General features: G+C 44.8%; 2 protein-coding genes across 2 annotated transcripts in view; both read left to right on the forward strand.

Annotated features, from left to right (window-relative positions):
• The first annotated feature begins 420 nt into the window (after positions 1-420).
• On the forward strand, positions 421-22,184 carry LOC118937717 (mucin-5AC-like). The gene is made up of 3 exons (XM_036938114.1): positions 421-444; positions 19,374-21,991; positions 22,125-22,184. Exons 2-3 carry the CDS (start codon positions 20,453-20,455, stop codon positions 22,182-22,184), a joined length of 1,599 nt encoding a protein of 532 aa, XP_036794009.1. The 5' UTR covers positions 421-444; positions 19,374-20,452.
• Positions 21,732-24,660, forward strand: part of LOC110537038 (mucin-2) — a 31,576-nt gene continuing 28,647 nt past the window's right edge. The window contains exon 1 of the mRNA XM_021622753.2: positions 21,732-24,192. Within this exon, the coding sequence (XP_021478428.2) occupies positions 22,265-24,192 (1,928 nt within the window). The 5' untranslated portion in view covers positions 21,732-22,264. The remainder of the gene's footprint in view (positions 24,193-24,660) is intronic.

A 24,660-nucleotide genomic window follows, 5' to 3' on the forward strand; every position in this document is an offset into this window, starting at 1 on the left:
GAAAGGAGGAACTGAGAACACCGAGCAGCAGTGAAAGAGAGATGTGAAAGAAATAAAGGGGGAAAAAATGGAACGATGTAAGAATGGAACAAACAGAGCATAGGAAAGAAGAGGAAGAAGCATATGAAAAAGAAGAGAGATAGAGTGAAAAAGAAGAAAGATAGAGATGGTGTGTGACTCCTCTGTTCAGTATTCTGAAGGATATTCCCAGCATCATTTCACTTCTACCCAAACAGCCCACGACAGAGGGAGAGGAGGAATGGTCCCAGGAGAGTAGGAAAAGGGACAACAGATTATCAGAGGACAGGTGTAAAGGAGCGATATAAGGAATACATGCAGTGGAGTTACTGGTGAGTTACTTGTGAGTAACTGGTGAGTTACTGGTGAGTTACTGGTGAGTTACTGGTGAGTTACTGGTGAGGAATACATGCAGTGGAGTTACTGGTGAGTTACTGGTGAGTTACTGGTGAGTTACTTGTGAGTAACTGGTGAGTTACTGGTGAGTTACTGGTGAGTTACTGGTGAGTTACTGGTGAGTTACTGGTGAGTTATTGATGAGTTATTGATGAGTTACTGGTGAGTTACTGGTTTCTGCTTGTTTAGACTCGTTTGTGTTTCTCTTCCTTTCTACTCGGGTGTGCAAACTTATCACAACCATGGGGGAAATGAATGGGAGAGAAATCTGTTTGTGTGTGTGAGTTGTGTGCGTGTGTGTGTGTGTGTGTGTTAGGAAGTGCTTTACAGCCGGTGTGGGAGTTGTGTGTGAGATTGCTTATCTTTATGAGCGGCTTTAAAGACCAAGGGGCTTATATTGGGTTGTCAGAGATGCCGGTTTGCAGATTGAAGCAGGAAAAAAATATATATAAAAAAGGTTTTATTGTCACATACACTGGGTAGGTGTAGTGAAATGTGTTGATATGTAGGGTCAGTCATAGTAGTATGATAGGTGTAGTGAAATGTGTTGATATTCAGGGTCAGTCATAGTAGTGTGATAGGTGTAGTGAAATGTGTTGATATTCAGGGTCAGTCATAGTAGCATGATAGGTGTAGTGAAATGTGTTGATATTCAGGGTCAGTCATAGTAGTGTGATAGGTGTAGTGAAATGTGTTGATATTCAGGGTCAGTCATAGTAGCATGATAGGTGTAGTGAAATGTGTTGTTATACAGGGTCAGTCAGAGTAGTACAACTCCACTGGAGCACATTAGGGTGAAGTGCCTTGCTCAAGGGCACCGTAACAGATCTTTCCACTTGTCGGCTCAGGTATTCAAACCTGTAACCTTTCGGGTTACTGGCCCAACACTACTAACGCTAGGCTACCTGTCACCTTAGAATGCTGTCAGTGCATATTTTCCATGAGTGAAAGTGTGTGGGGGTCTATGTATTTAAGAGAGCACATGTGTACACTGTCTGTGCACTTAATGAGAGGCATGCCTTTGTGTATACTGCATGAACGTGTATTTAATGTGTACACTGTCTGTGTACTTACTGAGAGGCATGCCTTTGTGTATACTGCATGAACGTGTATTTAATGTGTACACTGTCTGTGTACTTACTGAGAGGCATGCCTTTTTGTATACTGCATGAATGTGTATTTAATGTGTATACTGTAACTGCTCCATTGTGATATTGTAAATAATGCTTTCTTGATCTAAATCCTTCACCCAAGCAACCTTCTCAAACAGTGTTCTTTATTCTAACACACAGAAAGCGTAACTTAACACACCCAGAGATCAAAGTCAATAGAAAACAGTCACCTTGACCATAAAGGATAGTACATTGGAGTCCTGGTTTTCCCTGAATTGTTTAGTTGACACCAGTTTTTTTTTACAGTGTGTGTGTGTTGTCATCTCACTCATAGTGTAATGAGGTATGTAGAATACATAGGTCACGCAGATGTTTTTTTAATCTTAACAATATCATACCCACACTCACATACTCACTTAAATGTGAACATCAATATGCACATGCATGCACCCCTCGCACACACGCGCGCATATACACTACACTACACTACACCACACTACACTACACTACACTCTAACCCCCCTGCTTCCTCTTTGTGGAAACGCTGTGCTGTTAGTCCTGTCTGTCATCCTGCTTCTCCTTTCTCTCCTGTCTGTCTCCCTCTCTTTCCCCTCTTTTATCTCATCTAATCACTGTGCAGTTTTTAGGTCGGTTTAGGCTCCTCAACAGGAATGGTACCTTCCTTTAGATCTCTCGCTTCATCCACCTCACCTTTTCCTCACTCTACCTCCATCTCTCCATCCCTGCATCTCCATCTCTCCATCCCTGCATCCCTCCATCTCTCCATCTCCCTATCCCTCCATCTCTGCATCCCTCCATCTCTCACTCTCTCCATCCCACCATCTCTCACTCTCTCCATCTCTCCATCTCTCCCTCTCTCCATCTCTCATCCCTCCATCTCACCATCTTTTAATTCTCGTCCCCTCTTCACAGCTTTTTACTTTCCTCATCTACCTCTATTTCATTCTCTACCTTTATTTCTCCCCAGTTATTCATTCATCACCCGTTCCCATGATATTCAGGCCTCTGAGACTATGCCACCGCAACCACCTGGCATGGGTCACAAAATGTGACTTTACCACTGTTGTGTCATCAGCAAACTTAATGATGGTGTTGGACTCGTGCCTGGCCGTGCAGTCATGAGTGAACAGGGAGTACAGGAGGGGACTGGGAACGCACCCCTGAGAGACCCCCGTGTTGAGGATCAGCGTGGCGGATGTGTTGTTACCTACCCTTACCATCTGGGGGAGGCCCGTCAGGAAGTCCAGGATCCAGTTGCAGTTGGAGGTGTTTAGTCCCAGGGTCCTTAGCTTAGTGATGAGCTTTGAGGGTACTATAGTGTTGAACGATGAGCTGTAGTCAATTAATAGTATTCTCACATAGGTGTTCCTTTTGTCCGGGTGTGAAAGGGCAGTGTGGAGTGCAATAGAGATTGCATCATCTGTGGATCTGTTGGTGCGGTGTGCAAATTGGAGTGGGTCTAGGGTTTCTGGGATAATGGTGTTGATGTGAGCCATGACCAGCCTTTCAAAGAATTTCATGGCTAGAGACGTCAGTGCTATGGGTCGGTAGTCATTTAGGCAGGTTACCTTAGTGTTTTTGGGCACAGGGACTATGGTGATCTGCTTGAAACATGTTGGTATTACAGACTCAGACAGCGAGAATTTGAAAATGTCAGTGAAGACACTTTCCAGTTGGTCAGCGCATGATCGGAGTACATACCCTGGTAATCCATCTGGTCCTGCAGCCTTGTGAATGTTGACCTGTTTAAAGGTCTCACATGCTGACTAAATGTACGCATACATGTTATTCAATCATTGCACCCACACTGCTCGTGCGCTCCAACGAGCGTCTGCGTTGCCATGCGCTAAAATATAAGTTCTATTTGTGACGCTGAATGCAATGCAAGTCCTGCCTCTCCCATTTCCTCATTGGTTTATAGAAGCTGAAAAGATGAACTGAGGTCAGTCGGTCGTCATGGTAATACTATGAGTACTAAGTTAGATGCCAATCGCCATATAAAGTCCAAAGAAGAAAAAGACTGGAAGGAGGAGAGATGGCTAGAAATTGTTTTATGTGTGGATTAATTGTCGAAGTAGAGGACCTTGTGCATTTCAGGTAAAATAACAACTCAACATTTATATCCCAGGACAAATTAACTAGCAACAGAAACCTAGCTAAATAGGGCAAATTAGCTAGCAACTGCAAGCTAGCTAGCTAAATTTTCCATAAATGTTTAATGTTTATCGACCTGTCCCCAAATTAATATAATTGGTTGTGTTTGTTTTGATATTTCAACATGCGTGTCGTGATCTCATTTGGTGTGGGGGGACAAAATCAGTTTGAGCACTATAGCGCGTGCGCGGGTCCGGTCTGTGCATGGTGTTTCTAATATTGGCTGCGGAGAGCGTGATCACGCAGTCATTCGGAACAGCTGATGCTCTCATGCATGTTTCAGTGTTACTTGCCTCGAAGGGAGCATAGAAGTTTAGCTTGTCTGGTAGGCTCGTGTCACTGGGCAGCTCTCGGCTGTGCCTCCCTTTGTAGTCTGTAATAGTTTCAAGCCTTGTCACATCCGACGAGCGTCAAAGCCGGTGTAGTACGATTCGATCTTAGTCCTGACACTTTACCTGTTTGATGGTTCGTCAACGGGCATAACGGGATTTCTTATAAACTTCCGGATTTGAGTCCAGCTCTTTGAAAGTGGCAGCTCTGCCTGTAATCCATGGCTTCTGGTTGGGGTATGTACATACAGTCACAGTGAGGACGACATCCTCGATGCACTTATTGATAAAGCCAGTGACTGATGTGGTGTACTCATCAATGCCATCAGAAGAATTCCGGAACATAATCCAGTCTGTGCTAGCAAAACAGTCCTCTCCATCGAATATGAGGTGAGTAAAACACAGTTCTGATGTCCAGAAGCTATTTTCGGTCATAAGAGACAGTAGCAGCAACGTTATGTACAAAACAAGTTACGAAAAAAACAGAAAAAAAAACAGAATAGCATGGTTGATTAAAAGCCGATAAGACTGTAGCCATCCCCTCCGGCGCATCTTTGAGGCTATATGAGGCTATAATGATGTTAAATTCTCGTTGTAATGTGTTGGTTTTTTTTGGTTGAGAAGATGTTAAATAACCAGACTACAACTAAACTGTCTCTGTTGCTGCCTGATAAAGGCATCTATTTTTCATGATGCTATCAAGGTACCCAGATTACAACCATCTAGATGTATATATACACTACCGTTCAAAAGTTTGGGGTCACTTAGAAATGTTCTTGTTTTAGAAAGAAAAGCACATTTTTTGTTGATTAAAATAACATAAATTGATCAGAAATACAGTGTAGACATTGTTAATGTAGTAAATGACTATTGTAGCTGTAAACAGCTGATTTTTAATGGAATATCTACATAGGCATACAGAGGCCCATTATCAGCAACCATCACTCCTGTGTTCCAATGGCACGTTGTGTTAGCTAATCCAAGTTTATCATTTTAAAAGGCTAATTGATCATTAGAAAACCCTTTTGCAATTATGTTAGCACAGCTGAAAACTGTTGTCCTGATTAAATAAGCATTTAAACTGGCCTTCTTTAGACTAGTTGAGTATCTGGAGCATCAGCATTTGTGGGTTTGATTACTGGCTCAAAATGGCCAGAAACAAATAACTTTCTTCTGAAACTCGTCAGTCTATTCTTGTTCTGAGAAATTAAGGCTATTCCAGGCTATTCACTGTGTACTACTCCCTTCACAGAACAGCGCAACTGTCTCTAACCAGACTAGAAAGAGGCGTTATAGGTCCCGGTGCACAACTGAGCAAGATGACAAGTACATTATAGTGTCTAGTTTACTATCATATCAAAGTAAATTTGGAGTCATGCGGTGATAGGGTGTTTTGGTCCTCCCACTACGACTCAGGAAACCATGTAGTTTATTCGGATGCAGATGTTATGATGAACTTCATAGGGTGGTGAAAGTGCATGGTATGAGCTTGATGCTCCTTTCCAATAAATATTGAGTGTCTTATTCTGGTAACATGATGATCAATGCTTGACTGCCATAATAATCTCATCATGCCTAACCTACCAACAGAGCCTACCTGCACTGTACCTGCAACAGTTTTTGTGACAAATCTATCGCTAGAGTTGAAAATGAGATGGAAACACATTGAACATTAGATTTTTATTTTGTACATGAAAACGTAAGAAAAAAGTACATTTTGTGTGCACTATGTCATCATGCACTGATTTTTATCAGCAACAAGTCAGTTTGGTGGAAACACCACTGGTTGGAAAATGGGAATTTTTTCTTTATACATGTTTTTGAATATTCGCATGAAAATCTGTTGCCAATTGGATGTAAACCTAGCTACTCATTGCAAAATGTTGTGAGTAATCTGGCTAGGGGCTAACTTCAAACTGGGAGGTAGTTTGTTAAAAATGTTGAGCTTGGGAGTCACGAGTAACCTTCCCTTAAACCTACATTGTAGAATAATAGTGAAGACATCAAAACTATGAAATAAGACATATGGAATCAGCTTTGCACATGCTTGGCATTGAGAGAATTCCAAGAGTGCGTAAAGCTGTCATCAAGGCAAAGGGTGGATACTTTGAATAATCTTTTTTTTGGTTACTACATGATTCCATGTGTTATTTCATAGTCTTGATGTCTTCACTAGTATTCTACAATGTAGAAAATAAGAAAAAAATAAATAAGAAAAACCCTTGAATGAGTAGGCGTGTTCAAACTTTTGACTGGTATTGTATCTATATATATATTTTAAACCTTCCATTATGATCCAATGCAGTGATATTCTCAGCAAGCTTTCACATCAGACAGAGCTTGGAGCAGGCTCTAAGCTTCAACTCTTACGCAGCTGTAGCCACTGGCTGTCCAGCTATCTAGATTTCTATTGTAATGTGGCCTGGCACCTGTGAAAACATATTGTTCTCTGAATGGCTATCTCGCGCCCCTGTTATATGAGGTCTTATCTGGTCAGCCTACTTGTTAGAGGGGTGGGCTCAGCTCTAGCCTGGAGGCTTGTTTAGCGTTGCTCACTGTACCACAGCTAATATGTTGCACACAGTCCTCACTACATTTACTGTAGGATTTATGGGAAATATCTGATGGGCCGATGTGTGTGTGCATGTGCACGCTTGTGTGTGAGGGCATGTCTGTGTGTGTACAGGTGTGTTTATTGGGTCATTATCAAACATAATGAAATATTTTCCCAGGAGAAACCTCTGTAGCGAAAATCTTAATTTACTTCATAAATTACAGTTATAAACACACTTAATACAATATGCACCTACCTAGGCACTGCTCCTCGGAGGTGTTTACTGAATTGGACTCGCTCTCTCGCTCTCTCACACACAACAAACACACCACTATTGCCTCTGTTCTGCCTGGCCATAGAAATATAACCACAGGAGAACCCATCACTATTGCCTTGTGCCTTGCTGTGCCTGCCTATAGATTAATACTGCACAAAAAGTGGTTGTTTTCCATGTTATTTGATCAATGTAGATTTTTATTTGATGTGGTTGTTTTGTCTATGACCATAACTTTGCACTTTGCCTTTGTTCAGTCATCTCATCGATCTATAAATACAATCACATTGGCTGTGCAGGTATCTATTCTCTCTCTCCCAATGGCTGTGTAGGGATCTCTCCTTTCTCTCCTCTCTCTCCCCTTGGCTGTGTAGGTATCGCTCATCTCTCTCCTCTCTCTCCCCTTGGCTGTGTAGGGATCTCTCCTCTCTCTCCTCTCTCTCCACTTGGCTGTGTAGTTATCTCTCCTCTCTCTCCTCTGGGTCCCTGGGCTCCCAGAACCAATAACTGATCATGTACCTTTTTTATTTCCTCTCCAGTTCCCCCTTAAACGCCCTGATACGCTGATGCTACTTATTTACCACTTCACTGAACTCTAACCATGGCATTTCCTCTCCTCTGCTGCAAGGGGGTTGTTCCCTTCCTCACACCCTCCTGCCTCACTCTCTCCTTTTCCCCATCCTCTTGCCTACACCCACCCCCCACAGCTCTCCAGCTATGTGTCTCATTGTCTTTTTCTCTCTCTCTCTAAATATATCCACCCACCCTCTCTCTCCACCCACCCATGTGTATCTACACCCCCCCTTCTCCCCCTTCCTCTGTTGGTGGCTGTGCGTGTACACAGTCCTGTCGGATAAAGTTAGCCATGCCCAGACAATCTAATCTGACACGCCTTTACATAACAATTCAATCTGAAGCACTCTGCCTGCATCCCCTTAAAACACACACACACACAAAACTCCAAGGTGCTTTATTTTCATTAAACATGATTTGTAAGATCATGAGAAATGAAATATGAAATATGTAACACTTAGCCTCTCTCATCTCCTGTGTATATCTGTTACATCCTGTACATGTGCACTATATCTTGTTTTGTCTCTCAATGTCAACATGGATTAGAAAGCACAGAGATCAAACATGACCGTTGCTCCTTCACACCACATTTCGCACACTCACTCAGTGTTTTCATGTCGACGGGCCGCGGAGAGAGGTAGGAACCTCTCTAAGGAGGAACCTAGTAAATCTTAAATAATAACAACGGAGAGTTATAACCCGGGTGACATTATTCCGCTGAACACCTTGACTTCTCCTGGCTGCTGTTTTATCTGTTGTCTGCCAATAAAGCTTTCCATGAAAATGTCACATGAGGAAAGGCTTGGCCTCCAGAGTGGGCGAAGCATTAAGAAGCACTGGATTCATTAAACTGTCTGTCAGCGTAAGTTTTGATCTCAGGTCAGTTTGCAGACTGAGTGGGAGGAGAGAAAGCGAGGGAAGGAAGTAGAGGAGGATGAGAGAAACTGAGAGAAAAGATGAGGATAATGGGAGAGAAAGACAGGATGAGAAAAAGAAGGGTGGAGATAGGATGCGAGTAAAAAAACAAAAAGGACAAAAGGGAGGATTGGCAGATGAAAGACAGAAGTAGGGGTTGGAATTGGGTTGACGTGGAGGAGAATGAGGGGAGGGTAATGGTCCTACAACGAGTGTAACTTGGGAAACCTTTCAGGGTGAAAGGTGAATGGAAAACTCTCCGAGAGAAGGAACATTGAGGAGATAGAGAAGGAGAAATAGGGAGGATGACCATCACTGTTAAGAAATAGTTTTGATTAAAGTTTGACCATAAACAGGAAAAAAATACAGTGATGGAAAAGTATCCAACTGTCATACTTGAGTAAAGTAAAGCTACCTTAATAGAAAATGACTCAAGTAAAAGTTAAAGTTACCCAGTAAAATACTACTTGAGTAAAATACTAAAAGTATTTCATTTTAAGTATACTTAAGTATCAAAAGTCAATATAATTGCTAAAATATCATCAAGTATCAAAAGGAAAATAATAAATAATTTTAAATTCCTTATATTAAGCAAACCAGACTGCAACATTTTCTAGTTTTACATTTTTTTACGGATAGCCAGGGGCACACTCCAACACTCAGACATAATTTACAAATGAAGCATTTGTGTTTAGTGAGTCTGCCAGATAAGAGGCAGTAGTCCTGCTAAGCATTTGAAATGTAAATTAGTACTTTTGGGTTTTAGGGAAAATGTATGGAGTAAAAAGTACATCATTTTCTTTAGGAATGTAATAAAGTAATAGTAAAAGTTGTCAAAAATATAAATAGTTTAGTACAGACACCCCAAAAACGACTTAAGTAGTACCTCAAAGTATTTTTACTTAAGTACTTTACACCACTGAAAAATACAGCTGTATTATATATACCAGTGAGTTACGCATCAGAGCCCCCACCGCGGACAGACGCCCACCCAGACCCTCCCCTATAGGTTCAGGTTTTACTGTCACGTTCTGACCTTAGTTCTTTTTGTTATGTTTTTGTTTTAGTATGGTCAGGGCGTGAGTTGGGTGGGTAGTCTGTGTTCTTTTTTCTATGTTGTGGTTTTGTGTTTGGCCTGGTATGGTTCTCAATCAGAGGCAGGTGTTGCTCGTTGTCTCTGATTGAGAATCATACTTAGGTAGCCTTTTCCCACCTGTGTGGTGTGGGTGATTATTTTCTGTTTAGTGTTGTGTGTGAGTACCTGACAGAACTGTTGCGTTTTGTTCTATTTTTGTTTTGCTTCAGTGTCACGGTTTTAATAAACAACATGGACACTTTCCCACGCTGCGCATTGGTCCGATATTTCCTACTCCTCCTTAGAAGAGGAGGAGAATCGTTACAGTTACTGTATGTTCTCAATGCTGCAATGAAAGCATATAATTCATAAAGATCCGTCCACATCTAGTACGATAATATATAACAATAATACATGCCATTTAGCAGACACTTTTATCCAAAATGACTTACAGTCACGCGTGCATGCATTTTCTACATATGGGTGGTCCCAGGAGTGAAATCCAATATCTTGGCATTACAAGCTTCATCTGAGCTACACCACAATAACTAAAACGACAAAAACATCTTTCTAATTCAAGCGGTTGTCTGTCCTCTCACTACAGTGTTTCAAGGCCTGTGATAATCATTAATTATTTATAAAGTCCATTCATATCCAACACATTAACTATAACAACAAAATCATTCTTATTCAAGTGAATGACTGTGTCTCCACTGAAGTGTGTTTCAATGTAGCAATGTTGATGTATCATCATTAGCAAGTCTGATACACGCTCCTCAGTGAGTCACATTTAAGCAGATCATCGGTACACAGACACACACCGCAGCGATAAACAAGAAAGTAAAACAAGAATGAAATTCTGTGTTCCTCACCCACTAACTAATACAAATAAGTGCAGCAGCTGACGGTTCCTTCCTCATCCCCTTCTTGGGCCCTTCAAGTGTGACTGTAATCATAATCTATCCTAAAAATCATGTTTTTAAAAGGTTGACGGCGGGGGTGTGGAATTGACAAAGATGTTCCTCTTTAAAAAAAAGAAACAAGATATGAAAAAAAGTGAATGTAATTAACCCCCATGGGGTCCCTATTCCACAAATAACCGCTAACTTGTGAGGCAACACTAACTGTCTCTGGCTCTGCAGAGAGACCGTCAGACCTCAGGAAACTCAGATGGTCTGAGCCAGGCTTGCCTCTTGTCACAAAGCATCTTGTCACGGCTGGACATTTGTCAATCACTGAAAGGATATGTATATGTCTTGTTTTTGGTATTCTATCTTTTTGTCTAGTTCTGTTTCTCTTTTTCTCTCTCTCACAAACACAATTACACACACACACACACACACACACACACACACACACACACACACACACACACACACACACACACACACACACACACACGCACGCGCGCACACACACACACACACACACACACACACACACACACACACACACACACACACACACACACACACACACACACACACACACACACACACACGCACACACACACACACACACACTCTCTCTCTCTCTCTCCCTCGCTCTTTGTCAATGCTTCCTCATTCTGTCTTTCTCTCCTTTTCATTACTTCTCTTAAACAAACTTAATCTCCCCTTCTCACGCTTTGTGTGTCTCTCTGTTGACCCTTCTCTTATAATTAAAAAAAACCTGGCTACCTCATTACAAACTTCATTATGATGAGGTCATCTCCTTATCCAATGGAAATAAATGAGAGGACCACAATATGAAAACTAATGCCCTCTCTTTCTCTTTCTCTTTCTCTCTCTCTGTCTTTCTATCTCTCAATTCTATTTCAAGTCATTATAAGGGCTTTATTGGCATGGGAAACATACGATAACATTGCCAAAGTAAGTGAAGTAGATAATAAACAAAAGATAAATAAAAATACTAATTAACACTGAACAATGCACTCACGAAAGTTCCTATAGAATAAAGACATTTCAAATGTCATATTATTGTGCAAATAGTTAAAGTACAAAAGAAAAAAAAATAAACATAAACATGGGTTGCATTTACAATGGTGTTTGTTCTTCACTGGTTGTCCTTTTCTTGTGGCAACAGGTCACAAATCTTGCTGCTGTGATGGCACACTGTGGTATTTCACCCAATAGATATGGGAGTTTATAAAAAATGGGTTTGTTTTCTAATTCTTTGTGGATCTGTGTAATCTGAGGGAAATGTGTGTCTCTAATATGGTCATACATTTGGTAGGAGATTAGGAAGAGCCGCTCAGTTTCCACCTCATTTTGTAGGCAGTCTGTAAATAGCCCATCCAACCAACTACCTACCTTATCCCATATTTGTTTTTGGATTTTTTTTCTGCTCTTTTGCACACCAGTATTTCTACTTGTACATCCTCATCTGCACACATATCACTACAGTGTTAATTGCTAAATTGTAATTACTTCGCCATTATGACCCATTTATTGCCTTACCTCCTTACTTCATTTGCGCACACTGTATACAGATTTTTATTGTGTTATTGACTGTACGTTTGTTTATCCCATGTGTAACTCTGTGTTGTTGTTTTTGTCGCAATGCTTTGCTTTATCTTGTCCAGGTCGCAGTTGTAAATGAGAACTTGTTCTCAACTGGCCAACCTGGTTAAATGAAATATATATATTTTTTAAAGTGCCATGTCTGCCTACTTCGGCCTTTCTCAAAAGCAAGGCTATGCTCATTGAGTCTGTACATAGCCAAAGATTTCCTTAAGTTTGGGTCAGTCACAGTGCTCAGGTATTCGGCCACTGTGTACTCTCTGTTTAGGGCCAAATAGCATTCTAGTTTGCTCTGCTTTTTTGTAAATTCTTTCAAATGTGTCAAGTAATTATGTTTTGGTTTTTACATGACTTGGTTGGGTCTAATTGTGGTGCTGTCCTTGGGCTCTGTTGGATCTGTTTGTGTTTGTGAACAGAGCCCCAGGACCAGCTTGCTTAGGGGACTATTCTCCAGGTTCATCTCTCTGTAGGTGATGGCTTCGTTATGGAAGGTTTGGGATTCGCTTCATTTTAGGTGACTAGATGGAATTTGTATTTGTGGTCCTGGCAACTGGACCTTTTTTGGAACACATATTTTCGATCTAGGTGCTGCTGTTGGCCCTCCTTGGTTGGTGGACAGAAGCACCAGATCCTCAGCAAACAGTAGACATTTGACTTCAGATTCTAGTAGGGTGAGGCCGGGTGCTGCAGACTGTTCTAGTACCCTCGCCAATTCATTGATATATATGTTAAAAAGGGTGGATCTTAAGCTGCATCCCTGTCTCACCCCACGGCCATGTGGAAAGATATCAATGTGTTTTTTGCCAATTTTAAACGCACACTTGTTATTTATGTACAGTTGAAGTCGGAAGTTTACATCCACCTTAGCCAAATACATTTAAACTCAGTTTTTCACAATTCCTGACATTTATTCCTAGTAAAAGGTCCCTGCCTTTGGTCAGTTAGGATCACCACTATATTTTAAGAATGTGAAATGTCAGAATAATAGTAGAGAGAATGATTTATTTCAGCTTTTATTTATTTCATCATATTCCCAGTGGGTCAGAAGTTTACACACACTCAATTAGTATTTGGTAGCATTGCCTTTAAATTGTTTAACTTGGGTCAAACGTTTTGGATATCCTTCCACAAGCTTCCCACAGTAAGTTGGGAGAATGTTGGCCCATTCCTCCTGACAGAGCTGGTGTAGCTGAGTCAGGTTTGTAGGCCTCCATGCTCGCACATGCTTTTTCAGTTCTGCTCACACATTTTCTATGGGATTGAGGTCAGGTGACAAATAACATTTAATTTTATTTTATTCGTGCAGTTGCAAACCTTAGTCTGGCTTATTTATGGGGGTTTTGGAGCATTGGCTTCTTCCTTGCTGAGTGGCCTTTCAGGTTATGACAATATAGGACTTGTTTTACTGTGGATATAGATACTTCTGCACCTGTTTCATCTAGCATCTTCACAAGTCCTTTGCTGTTGTTCTGGGATTGATTTGCACTTTTTGCACCAAAGTACGTTCATCTCTAAGAGACAGAACGCATCTCCTTCCTGAGCGGTATGACGGCTGCATGGTCCATTGCGTACTATTGTATGTACAGATGAACGTGGTACCTTCAGGCGTTTGGAAATTGCTCCCAAGGATAAACCAGACTTGTGGAGGTCTATAATTTTCTTCTGGCATCTTGGCTGATTTCTTTGGATTTTCCCATGATGTCAAGCAAAGAGGCACTGAGTTTGAAGGTAGGGCTTGAAATACATCCACAGGTACACCTCTAACTGACTTAAATGATGTTAATTAGCCTATCAGAAGCTTCTAAAGCCATGACATCATTTTCTGGAATTTTCCAAGCTGTTTAAAGGCACAGTCAACTTAGTGTATGTAAACTTCTGTCCCACTGGAATTGTGATACAGTGAATTATAAGTGAAATAATATGTCTAAACAATTGTTGGAATAATTACTTGTCATGCACAAAGTAGATGTCCTAACCGGCTTGCCAAAACTATAGTTTGTTATCAAGACATTTGTGGAGTGAGTTTTAATGACTCCAACCTAAGTGTATGTAAACTTCCAACTTCAACTGTACATGGATTTTATTATGTTGTATGTTTTTTCCCCAACACCACTTTCCATCAATTTGTATAGCAGAGCCTCATGCCAAATTGAGTCAAAAGCTTTTTTGAAATCGACAAAGCCTGAGAAGACTTTGCTTTTTTTTGGTTTTGTTTGTCAGTTAGGGTGTGCAGGGTGAATATGTGGTCTGTCGTAAGGTAATTTGGTAAAAAGCCAATTTGACATTTGCTCAGTACATTGTTTTCACTGATCAAATGTATGAGTCTGCTGTTAATGATAATGCAGAGGATTTTCCCAAGGTTGCTGTTGAGGCATTTCCCACAGTAGTTATTGGGGTCAACATTTTCTCCACTTTTGTGGATTAGGGTGATCAGTTCCAAATAATTATATTTAAAGATAATTTGTGGTCTGTATATTTTATCAGGCCTTTTTGGGTTGGAGGGTTTGTATTTTGTTATGTAGTTAATTCAATATAATTGGAGAACACAGTGGGTTCTGGTAATCATTAATAGTTGATTCTAATATTTGTATTTTGTCATGTATATATATACCCCAAGCGACTTACAGCTGTAATCGCAGCAAAAGGTGGCGCTACAAAGTATTAACTTAAGGGGGCTGAATAATTTTGCACGCCCAATTTTTCAGTTTTTGATTTGTTAAAAAAGTTTGAAATATCCAATAAATGTCGTTCCACTTCATGATTGTGTCCCACTTGTTGTTGATTCTTCACAAAAAAATACAGTTTTATATCTTTATGTTTGAAGCCTGAAATGTGGCAAAAGGTCGCAAAGTTCAAGGGGGCTGAATACTTTCGCAAGGCACTGTACATCTGAGATGAGTATGTAAACAAAGTGGCATAGTTTAAAGTGGCTAGTGATACATGTATTACATAAAGATGCAGTAGATGATATAGAGTACAGTATATACGTATACATATGAGATGAATAATGTAGGGTATGTAAACATTATATTAGGTAGCATTGTTTAAAGTGGCTAGTGATATATTTTACATCATTTCCCATCAATTCCCATCATTAAAGTGGCTGGAGTTGAGTCAGTGTGTTGGCAGCAGCCACTCAATGTTAGTGGTGGCTGTTTAACAGTCTGATGGCCTTGAGATAGAAGCTGTTTTTCAGTCTCTCGGTCCCAGCTTTGATGCACCTGTACTGACTTCGCCTTCTGGATGATAGCGGGGTGAACAGGCAGTGGCTCGGGTGGTTGTTGTCCTTGATGATCTTTATGGCCTTCCTGTGACATCGGGTGGTGTAGGTGTCCTGGAGGGCAGGTAGTTTGCCCCCGGTGATGCGTTGTGCAGACCTCACTACCCTCTGGAGAGCCTTACGGTTGTGGGCGGAGCAGTTGCCGTACCAGGCGGTGATACAGCCCGACAGGATGCTCTCGATTGTGCATCTGTAGAAGTTTGTGAGTGCTTTTGGTGACAAGCAGAATTTCTTCAGCCTCCTGAGGTTGAAGAGGCGCTGCTGCGCCTTCTTCACAATGCTGTCTGTGTGGGTGGACCAATTCAGTTTGTCTGTGGTGTGTACGCCGAGGAAGTTAAAACTTACTACCCTCTCCACTACTGTTCCATCGATGTGGATAGGGGGGTGTTCCCTCTGCTGTTTCCTGAAGTCCACAATCATCTCCTTAGTTTTGTTGACGTTGAGTGTGAGGTTATTTTCCTGACACCACACTCCGAGGGCCCTCACCTCCTCCCTGTAGGCCGTCTCGTCGTTGTTGGTAATCAAGCCTACCACTGTTGTGTCGTCCGCAAACTTGATGATTGAGTTGGAGGCGTGCGTGATCACGCAGTCGTGGGTGAACAGGGAGTACAGGAGAGGGCTCAGAACGCACCCTTGTGGGGCCCCAGTGTTGAGGATCAGCGGGGTGGAGATGTTGTTGCCTACCCTCACCACCTGGGGGCGGCCCGTCAGGAAGTCCAGTACCCAGTTGCACAGGGCGGGGTCGAGACCCAGGGTCTCGAGCTTGATGACGAGCTTGGAGGGCACTATGGTGTTAAATGCCGAGCTGTAGTCGATGAACAGCATTCTCACATAGGTATTCCTCTTGTCCAGATGGGTTAGGGCAGTGTGCAGTGTGGTTGAGATTGCATCGTCTGTGGACCTATTTGGCGGTAAGCAAATTGGAGTGGGTCTAGGGTGTCAGGTAGGGTGGAGGTGATATGGTCCTTGACTAGTCTCTCAAAGCACTTCATGATGACGGAAGTGAGTGCTACGGTAGTCGTTTAGCTCAGTTACCTTAGCTTTCTTGGGAACAGGAACAATGGTGGCCCTCTTGAAGCATGTGGGAACAACAGACTGGGATAGGGATTGATTGAATATGTCCGTAAACACACCAGCCAGCTGGTCTGCGCATGCTCTGAGGGCGCAGCTGGGGATGCCGTCTGGGCCTGCAGCCTTGCGAGGGTTAACACGTTTAAATGTTTTCCTCACGTCGGCTGCAGTGAAGGAGAGTCTGCATGTTTTGGTTGCAGGCCGTGTCAGTGGCACTGTATTGTCCTCAAAGCGGGCAAAAAAGTTATTTAGTCTGCCTGGGAGCAAGACATCCTGGTCCGTGACGGGGCTGGTTTTCTTTTTTTAATCCGTGATTGACTGTAGACCCTGCCACATACCTCTTGTGTCTGAGCCGTTGAATTGAGATTCTACTTTGTCTCTATACTGACGCTTAGCTTGTTTGATTGGCTTGCGTAGGGAATAGCTACACTGTTTGTATTCGGTCATTTTTCCGGTCACCTTGCCCTGATTAAAAGCAGTGGTTCGAGCTTTCAGTTTCACGCGAATGCTGCCATCAATCCACGGTTTCTGGTTTGGGAATGTTTTAATCGTTGCTATGGGAACGACATATTCAACGCACGTTCATTATTGACTATTGCTCTGTTCATGTAGACTGTGATTTTGCTGTGGTCTGATAGGGGTGTCAGTGGGCTGACTGTGAACGCTCTGAGAGACTCTGGGTTGAGGTCAGTGAGGCAGTAGTCTACAGTACTACTGCCAAGAGATGAGCTTAAGGTGTACCTACCATGGGAGTCTACCCGAAGCCTACCATTGACTATGTACATACCCAGCGTGCGGCAGAGCTGCAGGAGTTGTGACCCGTTTTTGTTTGTTATGTTGTTGTGCCTAGAGGGGCATATGGGGGAGGGAATGCTGTCACCTTCTGGTAGGTGTTTGTCCCTCTGTGTGCTGAAGGTGTCAGGTTCTTGTCCAGTTCTGTCATTTAGGCCGCCACATACTAGTTAACATGTCCCTGGGCCTGGAAATTGTTGATTTCCCCCTCCAGGATGGAGATGCCGTCCTCATTAAAGTATGGAGATTCTAATCGGGGGATATAGGTAGCACACAGGAGGACATTTTCCTTTTGAATTTCTAGCCAAATGTAAAATGTTCCTGTTTTGAGTTAGGTCTGCTCTATACCAAATTAGCATATCACCTGAGTCCCTTCCCTTTTTCACACCTGGTAGCTTGGTGGATGGGACTACCAGCTCCCTGTAACCTAGAGGGCATTTACCCGCTGTATGTTAGCAGGGTGGAGATAACCACTTGTGCTTTGGGGAAAGTAGAATAAGCTTTTTTAATCTCTTTTTTGAGTGCTGTGGCTGCCCTTTCCTGTTGTGTTATCAGGTTGTTTGTGCCTGTGTGGGTTATTATGTGTCTGGATGACCCTAGTGGTCCTCAGGAAGAAGGTTCTAGGGTGTGCTTGCTGTTTGGACATCAGAGTTTAGACACTGTGTGTTTGGGAAAAAATATATTTTCTTGTATAAGTTTCCAGTTTGAGTCCATAAGGAGTACAATCTGTGGCTTGTATATGTCCTAAGTGGGTGTGCGGGGGTTGTCAGAAAGGCTATCAGGGTGGCTGACGGAGGGATGCTCAGAGAGGGTGGGTTGCCCTGGGCTTTGGTTTCTTCATTTTTCTGTCCTGCTGTGATGCCGAGGCTATGGTCAGGGTCTAAGGTGAGCTGTTCTGCTGGCTTCTCTGCGGGGGTAGCCAATTCTGTAATGGGTTGTTCTCTGTCACACGTCATCGTTCTCACCTTCTCCTCGAGCACTTTCACCTTCTCCTCTAGTGCTCTGTTCTTCTCCTGCTCCTGCTCTTTCTCCTGTTGATGTTGTCTCACCACAGTCCAGAGTCCAGAGTGCAGATATGTCTCTCTTTCCGCTTGGGGTTGTTCATCTGTGGGGTTATATAATGAAGAGATCTGGTCTGACACGCTCGAGGTGGGGGTATCTTTCACAAGAGAGAGCTTATCCTACTGAGCTAGCTCTTTGATTATGTGAAAGTCAGACTGAAACTGTTTGGGGTTGCCCTGTACCATTACTGTTCCAGACTTGCACAGGTTGACATTGGCTGACTCAGAGTCCTTGTTGTCTAATATCCTAAGTTTCCACCCATCGCTAACACCCTTAACAAAGGGGTAGTGTGTTAATATATCATTGCACAGGGGATGGTCTGTGTGGAAGATGAAGTTGCTTATGTTCCCATTTTAATAATAGTCAGCAAAAAAGTGTCTCTTGGTTTTCCATAAGGAGCTTATTTTTGTATTCTTTTCGTGCCTTATCATTTTTTTTTACATCCAAACGGTACTGTATTGTAATGACCTCTGAACAGAGGGAGGGGGCTTCAACGACCTCTGCATTTTGGTGGGGTAGGCTGTGAAACTCTCCTGCCACTTTTGGGCTCAAGGGCTTTGACAACTCTCACTTCACACCTCAGTGCTAATTGAAGTTGCAGTCAGATGTGTTCTGTCCTAGCATGCTTGGTAGCCTTAACTTAGCATTCAGTCCTTATAAAGCTAAATATAACACTGTAATGTATTTTTTTATCATGGCTGTAAAAGTAGCTTCAGACTAAACATTACTTACTCAGTTCCAGGTTGGATGGTGTTTTTAGGTTACTGTTGTTTGCTTGCCAGAGCATTTGCTGTGAAGCTTGGAAATAAGAATCTTTGGTAGTAGGAATTCTTCCAGGAAATGTCGTCCAAAATCAGGTTGTAGGTTTGGAGTTTTGATTTGGAGTGAATGTTATGTTGTGGAGGGTACTATCCTGTATATGTCCTTGTGGAAAAATCCACGTTTATCTAACTCTAAATCTATATTTTTGTAAAAACATCCTGAAAAATGCAGGAGCTCATCTGCTCTCTCTCTCTCTCTCTCTCTCTCTCTCTCTCTCTCTCTCTCTCTCTCTCTCTCTCTCTTTCTCTCTCTCGCTCTCTCTCTCTCTATTGCTCTCTCTCTCTCTCTCTCTCTCTCTCTAGATAAGGTAAATGCCTGGGGGTGGAGGGGGCGCTGATTATTTATCTTGTCTCATCTCTTGTCTTATCTCTTGTCTGTCTCTCTCTCTCTCTGGTCACCTCAGGAACCTGGGCTATCCTGTTATCCAGCAAAATGAGTGGAAGATGAGTCACTGAGAAGAGGTATCGGAAGAGAAAAAAAGAGAGAGAAAGAGAGAGAGAAAATGTGAGAAAGCAAAAGAGGAATATAGAACATTATGGGGAGTCACACAACGTTATCCCACTCCTTAGCAATCCAATCTCCCTCCAGCCCCATGGGACAATAGTGGGTTGGAAAGGCAAGCCTGCAGATTCATTGATGGGAAGGATGGACAAAGTGTATTCAGGGGAGTCATGCCTATTTGTCGGTAGGTACCGTGCCCCCGTCACGATCTTCTGGGATATTATTAAGACTAAGTTGGAGCTGACTGTACAGTATCCAGGAGTCATGCAACAGAACTGTGTGCCCCATTCTCACACTCACCGCTCTTTTCTGGGTCTTCACACTTATTTAATGTGAAATGTCCTCTTTTAGAAGAAGATTTTGTATGAGGGAGATCTGAGCCATGCTTTAAGTTGGCACTTGCTCCCATGTTTAACGTGCTGAAATCAATTATACATTTAATGTGGCTATATAGAACAGATCTATAAGGAAATCAGGACTCTATGTGGACTATTACCATAAATAAATGAAGTTATGTGGACTATGAGAATCTGGTTCACCCTGAATACTTATTTTATGAAGTCCAGGATACTGTTCTCTCTATCTGTAGTTTGAGCAAAGTACAGACCACCTGGCTTTGTTTACATCTCTCAGGAAGTCAGATATCCAGAGCAACACACACACACCTGAGGAAGGACTAGTCCATTGGAGTGCTGCAGAAGGGGGATGACAGGACAAACAGCACTGCAGTGTGACAGTTATTTCCAATCATCTCCATGATCACTCAAACCAACAAGCTACAGCTGTCTCCCCAGATCTGCTTGTTGATGGCACTCCAGCTCAACAAATCCGATAATACCGATAATCCATTGTCATAGAGAATAAATAATAGTCAACAGACAAATTGCAAATATAATTACTCTCTGAAAGAGGATTTCATCACATCAAACGGCCTGCAGAGTCTGTGGATGTCGGGGGAAAGAACAAGACACCACATGAGACATGGTGAGCAAAGAGACTAATCACTTGGTCACTGGCCAACACACCAACAGCAAGACCACCGACAAGCTGCCTGGCACCATGACAGTGCGCTCAGTGCTGCTGAACCGCGACTCGCCGGATATCGAGAGCCGCTTAAAGCGCCGCCGCAACCGCACCCAGCAGGTCCGCTTCAAAGACCTGGAGGATGGACTAGGCAGTGGGACCACTGGAGCCAAGAGCTACCAGAAGACTACCGCTGAGTGTGACAGCCCCCACCCCTTCCGGAAGAACAGCCCCACAAGCCCCATGGCCCCCCAAGGATGGCTTACGGAGGCCTCGGTGGTGGGGGCAGTCCGAGGGGACATGGCAGACACCATTGAGGTGGTGGCGGCATTTTTGGCTCGGGCGCCCCCTCACCCGCTAACCCCAGGGCCCACGCGCCGCTGCTGGGCACCACCGTCATCACCCCCACTGCCATGCTCACTCACGCTGCCCCTCTCCCGGAGGCAGTGCACTAGCATGGCCATCCAGACCTCCCCCCGCCTCCAGAAGCCCAAGCCCTCCGTGCTCTCAAATGTCCGCAGCGTGGGGGACTCGGTGGGGGTGGATGGGGACGACAAACAGGACAATGAACATGATGAGTACTACACTACCCACAACTACCTTTCAGAGCCTGCATCCAGAGATGGAAACGGCCCTGAGTTTAAGGCTAAGCAGGGATTGGTGAACCAAACCCAGTGCCTCAGGACTAATGAGGCTAACGCTAGCTCCCTTGCTGTTGGGAATCACATGGACTCTTCCTGGCATAACTCTACTTGTTTTTCCCCTCCTAAATGCCAGGGGAGTGCAACTCCGTCCCAAGTGAGGAGGAGAAGGCGCATAAACAATGCAATCAGTGACCCAGGAAGGGAGGTGTCCTACTGTACCACTCCAACACAGACGGAGAGTCCCTGTGTCTCCCCTCCTAACACCCCACCTCCCTTGACAGTGCAGCCCTGCACCTGCCCACCTCCCTCGACTGTGGGACCATCCACTTCCTCACCTCCCTCGACTGTGGGACCCTGCACCTCCCCACTTCCCTCGACTGTGGGACCCTCCACCTCCCCACCTCCCTCGACTGTGCAGGCCTGCACCACCCAAACAAAAGCTGACAGTCCCTCCGCCTGCCCACCTCCCTCGACTGTGGGACCCTCCACCTCCCCACCTCCCTCGACTGTGGGACCCTCCACCTCCCCACCTCCCTCGACTGTGGAACCTTCCACCTCCCCATCTCCCTCAACTGTGCAGGCCTGCACTACCCAAACACAAACTGACAGACCCTCCACCTTCCCACCTCCCTCGACTGTGGGATCCTCCACATCCCCATCTCCCTCTGCTGTGGGACCCTCCACCTACCCACCTCCCTTGTCGGTGCAGGCCTGCACCACCCAAACACAAACTGACTGTCCCTCCACCTTCCCACCTCCCTCGACTTTGAGACCCTCTATCTCCTCACCTCCTACTGTGCCCTCCACCTCCCAAACTCAGACTGTGCTTCACTATGCCTCCTTACCTAAAACTGTGCTAACCTCCACCCATCCACGTTGTGAAATTCCCCCTCTGGTGGTTCTGCCTTGCGTCTCCCAGAATAAGTCCACCTGTACATCTCCCCCCAGAAAATCTGTGCTTCCTCCGACTGTGCTTCCATCTAAAGCTCAAACCACTCCACATCACACTACACAAACTGAACCTGTTCCACCCTGTACCTCCCTGATTCAAATCAAACCAACATGCACCACCACAACTACAACCAAAGCCTCAATTCCAAATTGGCCCACCCAATCACCAACTCCAATGATAGATCCGGACACAGCCCCAAATTGCCTCGACCCAAAACAAACTAATGTTCTAGCCCCCTACACTGCCCAATTTTGTCCCACTCCAACTCCAACGATAGCCCCCTACTCAGCCCCATCTTTCTCCACCACCTCGACTCCAACTCCAACGATAGCCCCCTACTCAGCTCCAACATTCTCCGCCACCCCGACTCCAACTCCAACGATAGCCCCCTACTCAGCTCCAACTTTCTCCACTGCCCCGACTCCAACTCCGACGATAGCCCTCTACTCAGCTCCAACTTTCTCCACCGCCCCGACTCCAACTCCGACGATAGCCTCCTACTCAGCTCCAACTTTCTCCACCTCCCCGAATCCAACTCCGACGATATCCCCCTACTCAGCTCCAACTTTCTCCACCACCCCGACGATAGCCCCCTACTCAGCTCCAACTTTCTCCACCACCCCGAATCCAACTCCGACGATAGCCCCCTACTCAGCTCCAACTTTCTCCACCACCCCGACGATAGCCCCCTACTCAGCCCCAACTTGCCACACCACCTCGACTCCAACTATAGCCCCCTGCACCATCCTAACACAAACTGCCCCACCCTGCTCCTCCTTAAATAAAGCAGTAATCTACTGCACCTCTCCACCTCCAACTGTGACATTGTGTCACCCAACAACCCAAACCGTCCCTCCCTACATCTCCTTAATTCAGACCATACCACCTGGGAACCCCCCATGTCAGCCCATACCCCCTGGGAACCCCCCATGTCAGACCATACCCCCTGGGAACCCCCCACATCAGACCATACCCCCTGGGAACCCCCCATGTCAGACCATACCCCCTTGGAACCCCCCATGTCAGACCATACCCCCTGGGAACCCACCATGTCAGACCATACTCCCTGGGAACCCTCCATGTCAGACCATACCACCTGGGAACCCCTCATTTCAGACCATACCATCCTGCTTCTCCCAACCTCCAGTAGTTCCTTCCTACTCCACCCACATTCAAATCCAAACGATAAAATACTGCTCCTCTCCCTCTCCCATCGTAAAAAGCTGCAACTCCCCACCTCCAATGGTAAAATCCTACCATACACTTCCAACGGGTCCATCTTGCGCCACTCCCACAAAAACTGTGCCCCTCTATGCTTCCACATTTCGGCCTGCGCCCCCCTACACCCCCCCACCTCAGGCCCAACACTGCAGCACTCAGGACAGGAGGGTGATAGAGTGGGAGTGTAGAGGGGAGAGAAGGATACTTCCACCGCCACCCCCGCCACCTCCCCCATACACCCCACGCAAAGAGGGGGTGAGCTGCACCTCAGGCCCAGGCCACCGGGCGCCCCTACTCAGGCGAGCGAGTGAGAAGGAGAAGTCAGGGAGATCAGGGTCACCTGTGCACTGTCCCCGAGCCTGTTCTCTGAAACACAGAGCTCAAACAACCCCGGAGGTCCCTCTGAAGGGGAACCAGGGGGACCAGGGTTCCTCGCCAACCAAGGCCATCCCCAGACCCACCTGCCTGGGCCAGGCTCAGGCTCAGCTGGGGGCTCAGATTGGTGCCCTCCATAAGATACTCTGCTCTGGGCCTAACACCCCCAGCAGCCAGCACACTTTCCCCCCCGGCCAGTACCCCTCCGGGGGCTGCTCTGGCTCCGGAGGGGGCTCCTCGGCCGGGCCCCTGACCTCCATCCAGGCAGACACACTGAGGCAGGTGCAGGAAATCCTGGGGGGGCTGGTGTCAGGGGCCAGGAGTAAACTGGATCCCACCTGGGTGGCAGAGAAACTGATGGGCCCCAACGGGCCCCTGCACGACATCCGCAGCCTGCAGACCCAGCTGCACAGCCTGGAAGGGGTCTTGGAGACCAGCCAGAATACCATCAAGGTACTGCTGGACGTTATTCAGGACCTGGAGAAGAAGGAGGCTGAGAGAGATGGGTGAGTGAGTCCCACTGAGCCAACACAGATCATCGGCAATTACCTTTTTGTTCCCAATTAGTGCTCTGAATATGACCTGACAAATTAAAAATAAAGGGCGATGACCATGAAAACTCAGGACCATACATAATGCTTGCTTGGGGACAATGTTATAATTATACAGTCACGTATATAAGCCATGCTTCCCCCAAAAATGGACCAAGAAAATAATTGATCTTTCGTCATAATTTTCATTCAATTCACAAGATGCTGATTGTATCTCACCAGAGAAAGCATCCGAGCGAGCAGAACAGCGGCCCTCTGTTCCTGTATGTGTAGCCCATCTATCTGATGATGTCTGGAAAACAGTATTACTTTGTTGCCGCCCATGGCATTGAATGCAAGGGAAGCCAATGAGCATTTCGCCTGCTTTGTTCCAAAAAGTATCAAATACAAGCCAATCAGTGTTGAACTAAACTGAGTGAGCTC

Source organism: Oncorhynchus mykiss, chromosome 12 (assembly GCF_013265735.2).
Source record: "Oncorhynchus mykiss isolate Arlee chromosome 12, USDA_OmykA_1.1, whole genome shotgun sequence".
Classification (NCBI taxonomy): Eukaryota; Metazoa; Chordata; class Actinopteri; order Salmoniformes; family Salmonidae; genus Oncorhynchus; species Oncorhynchus mykiss.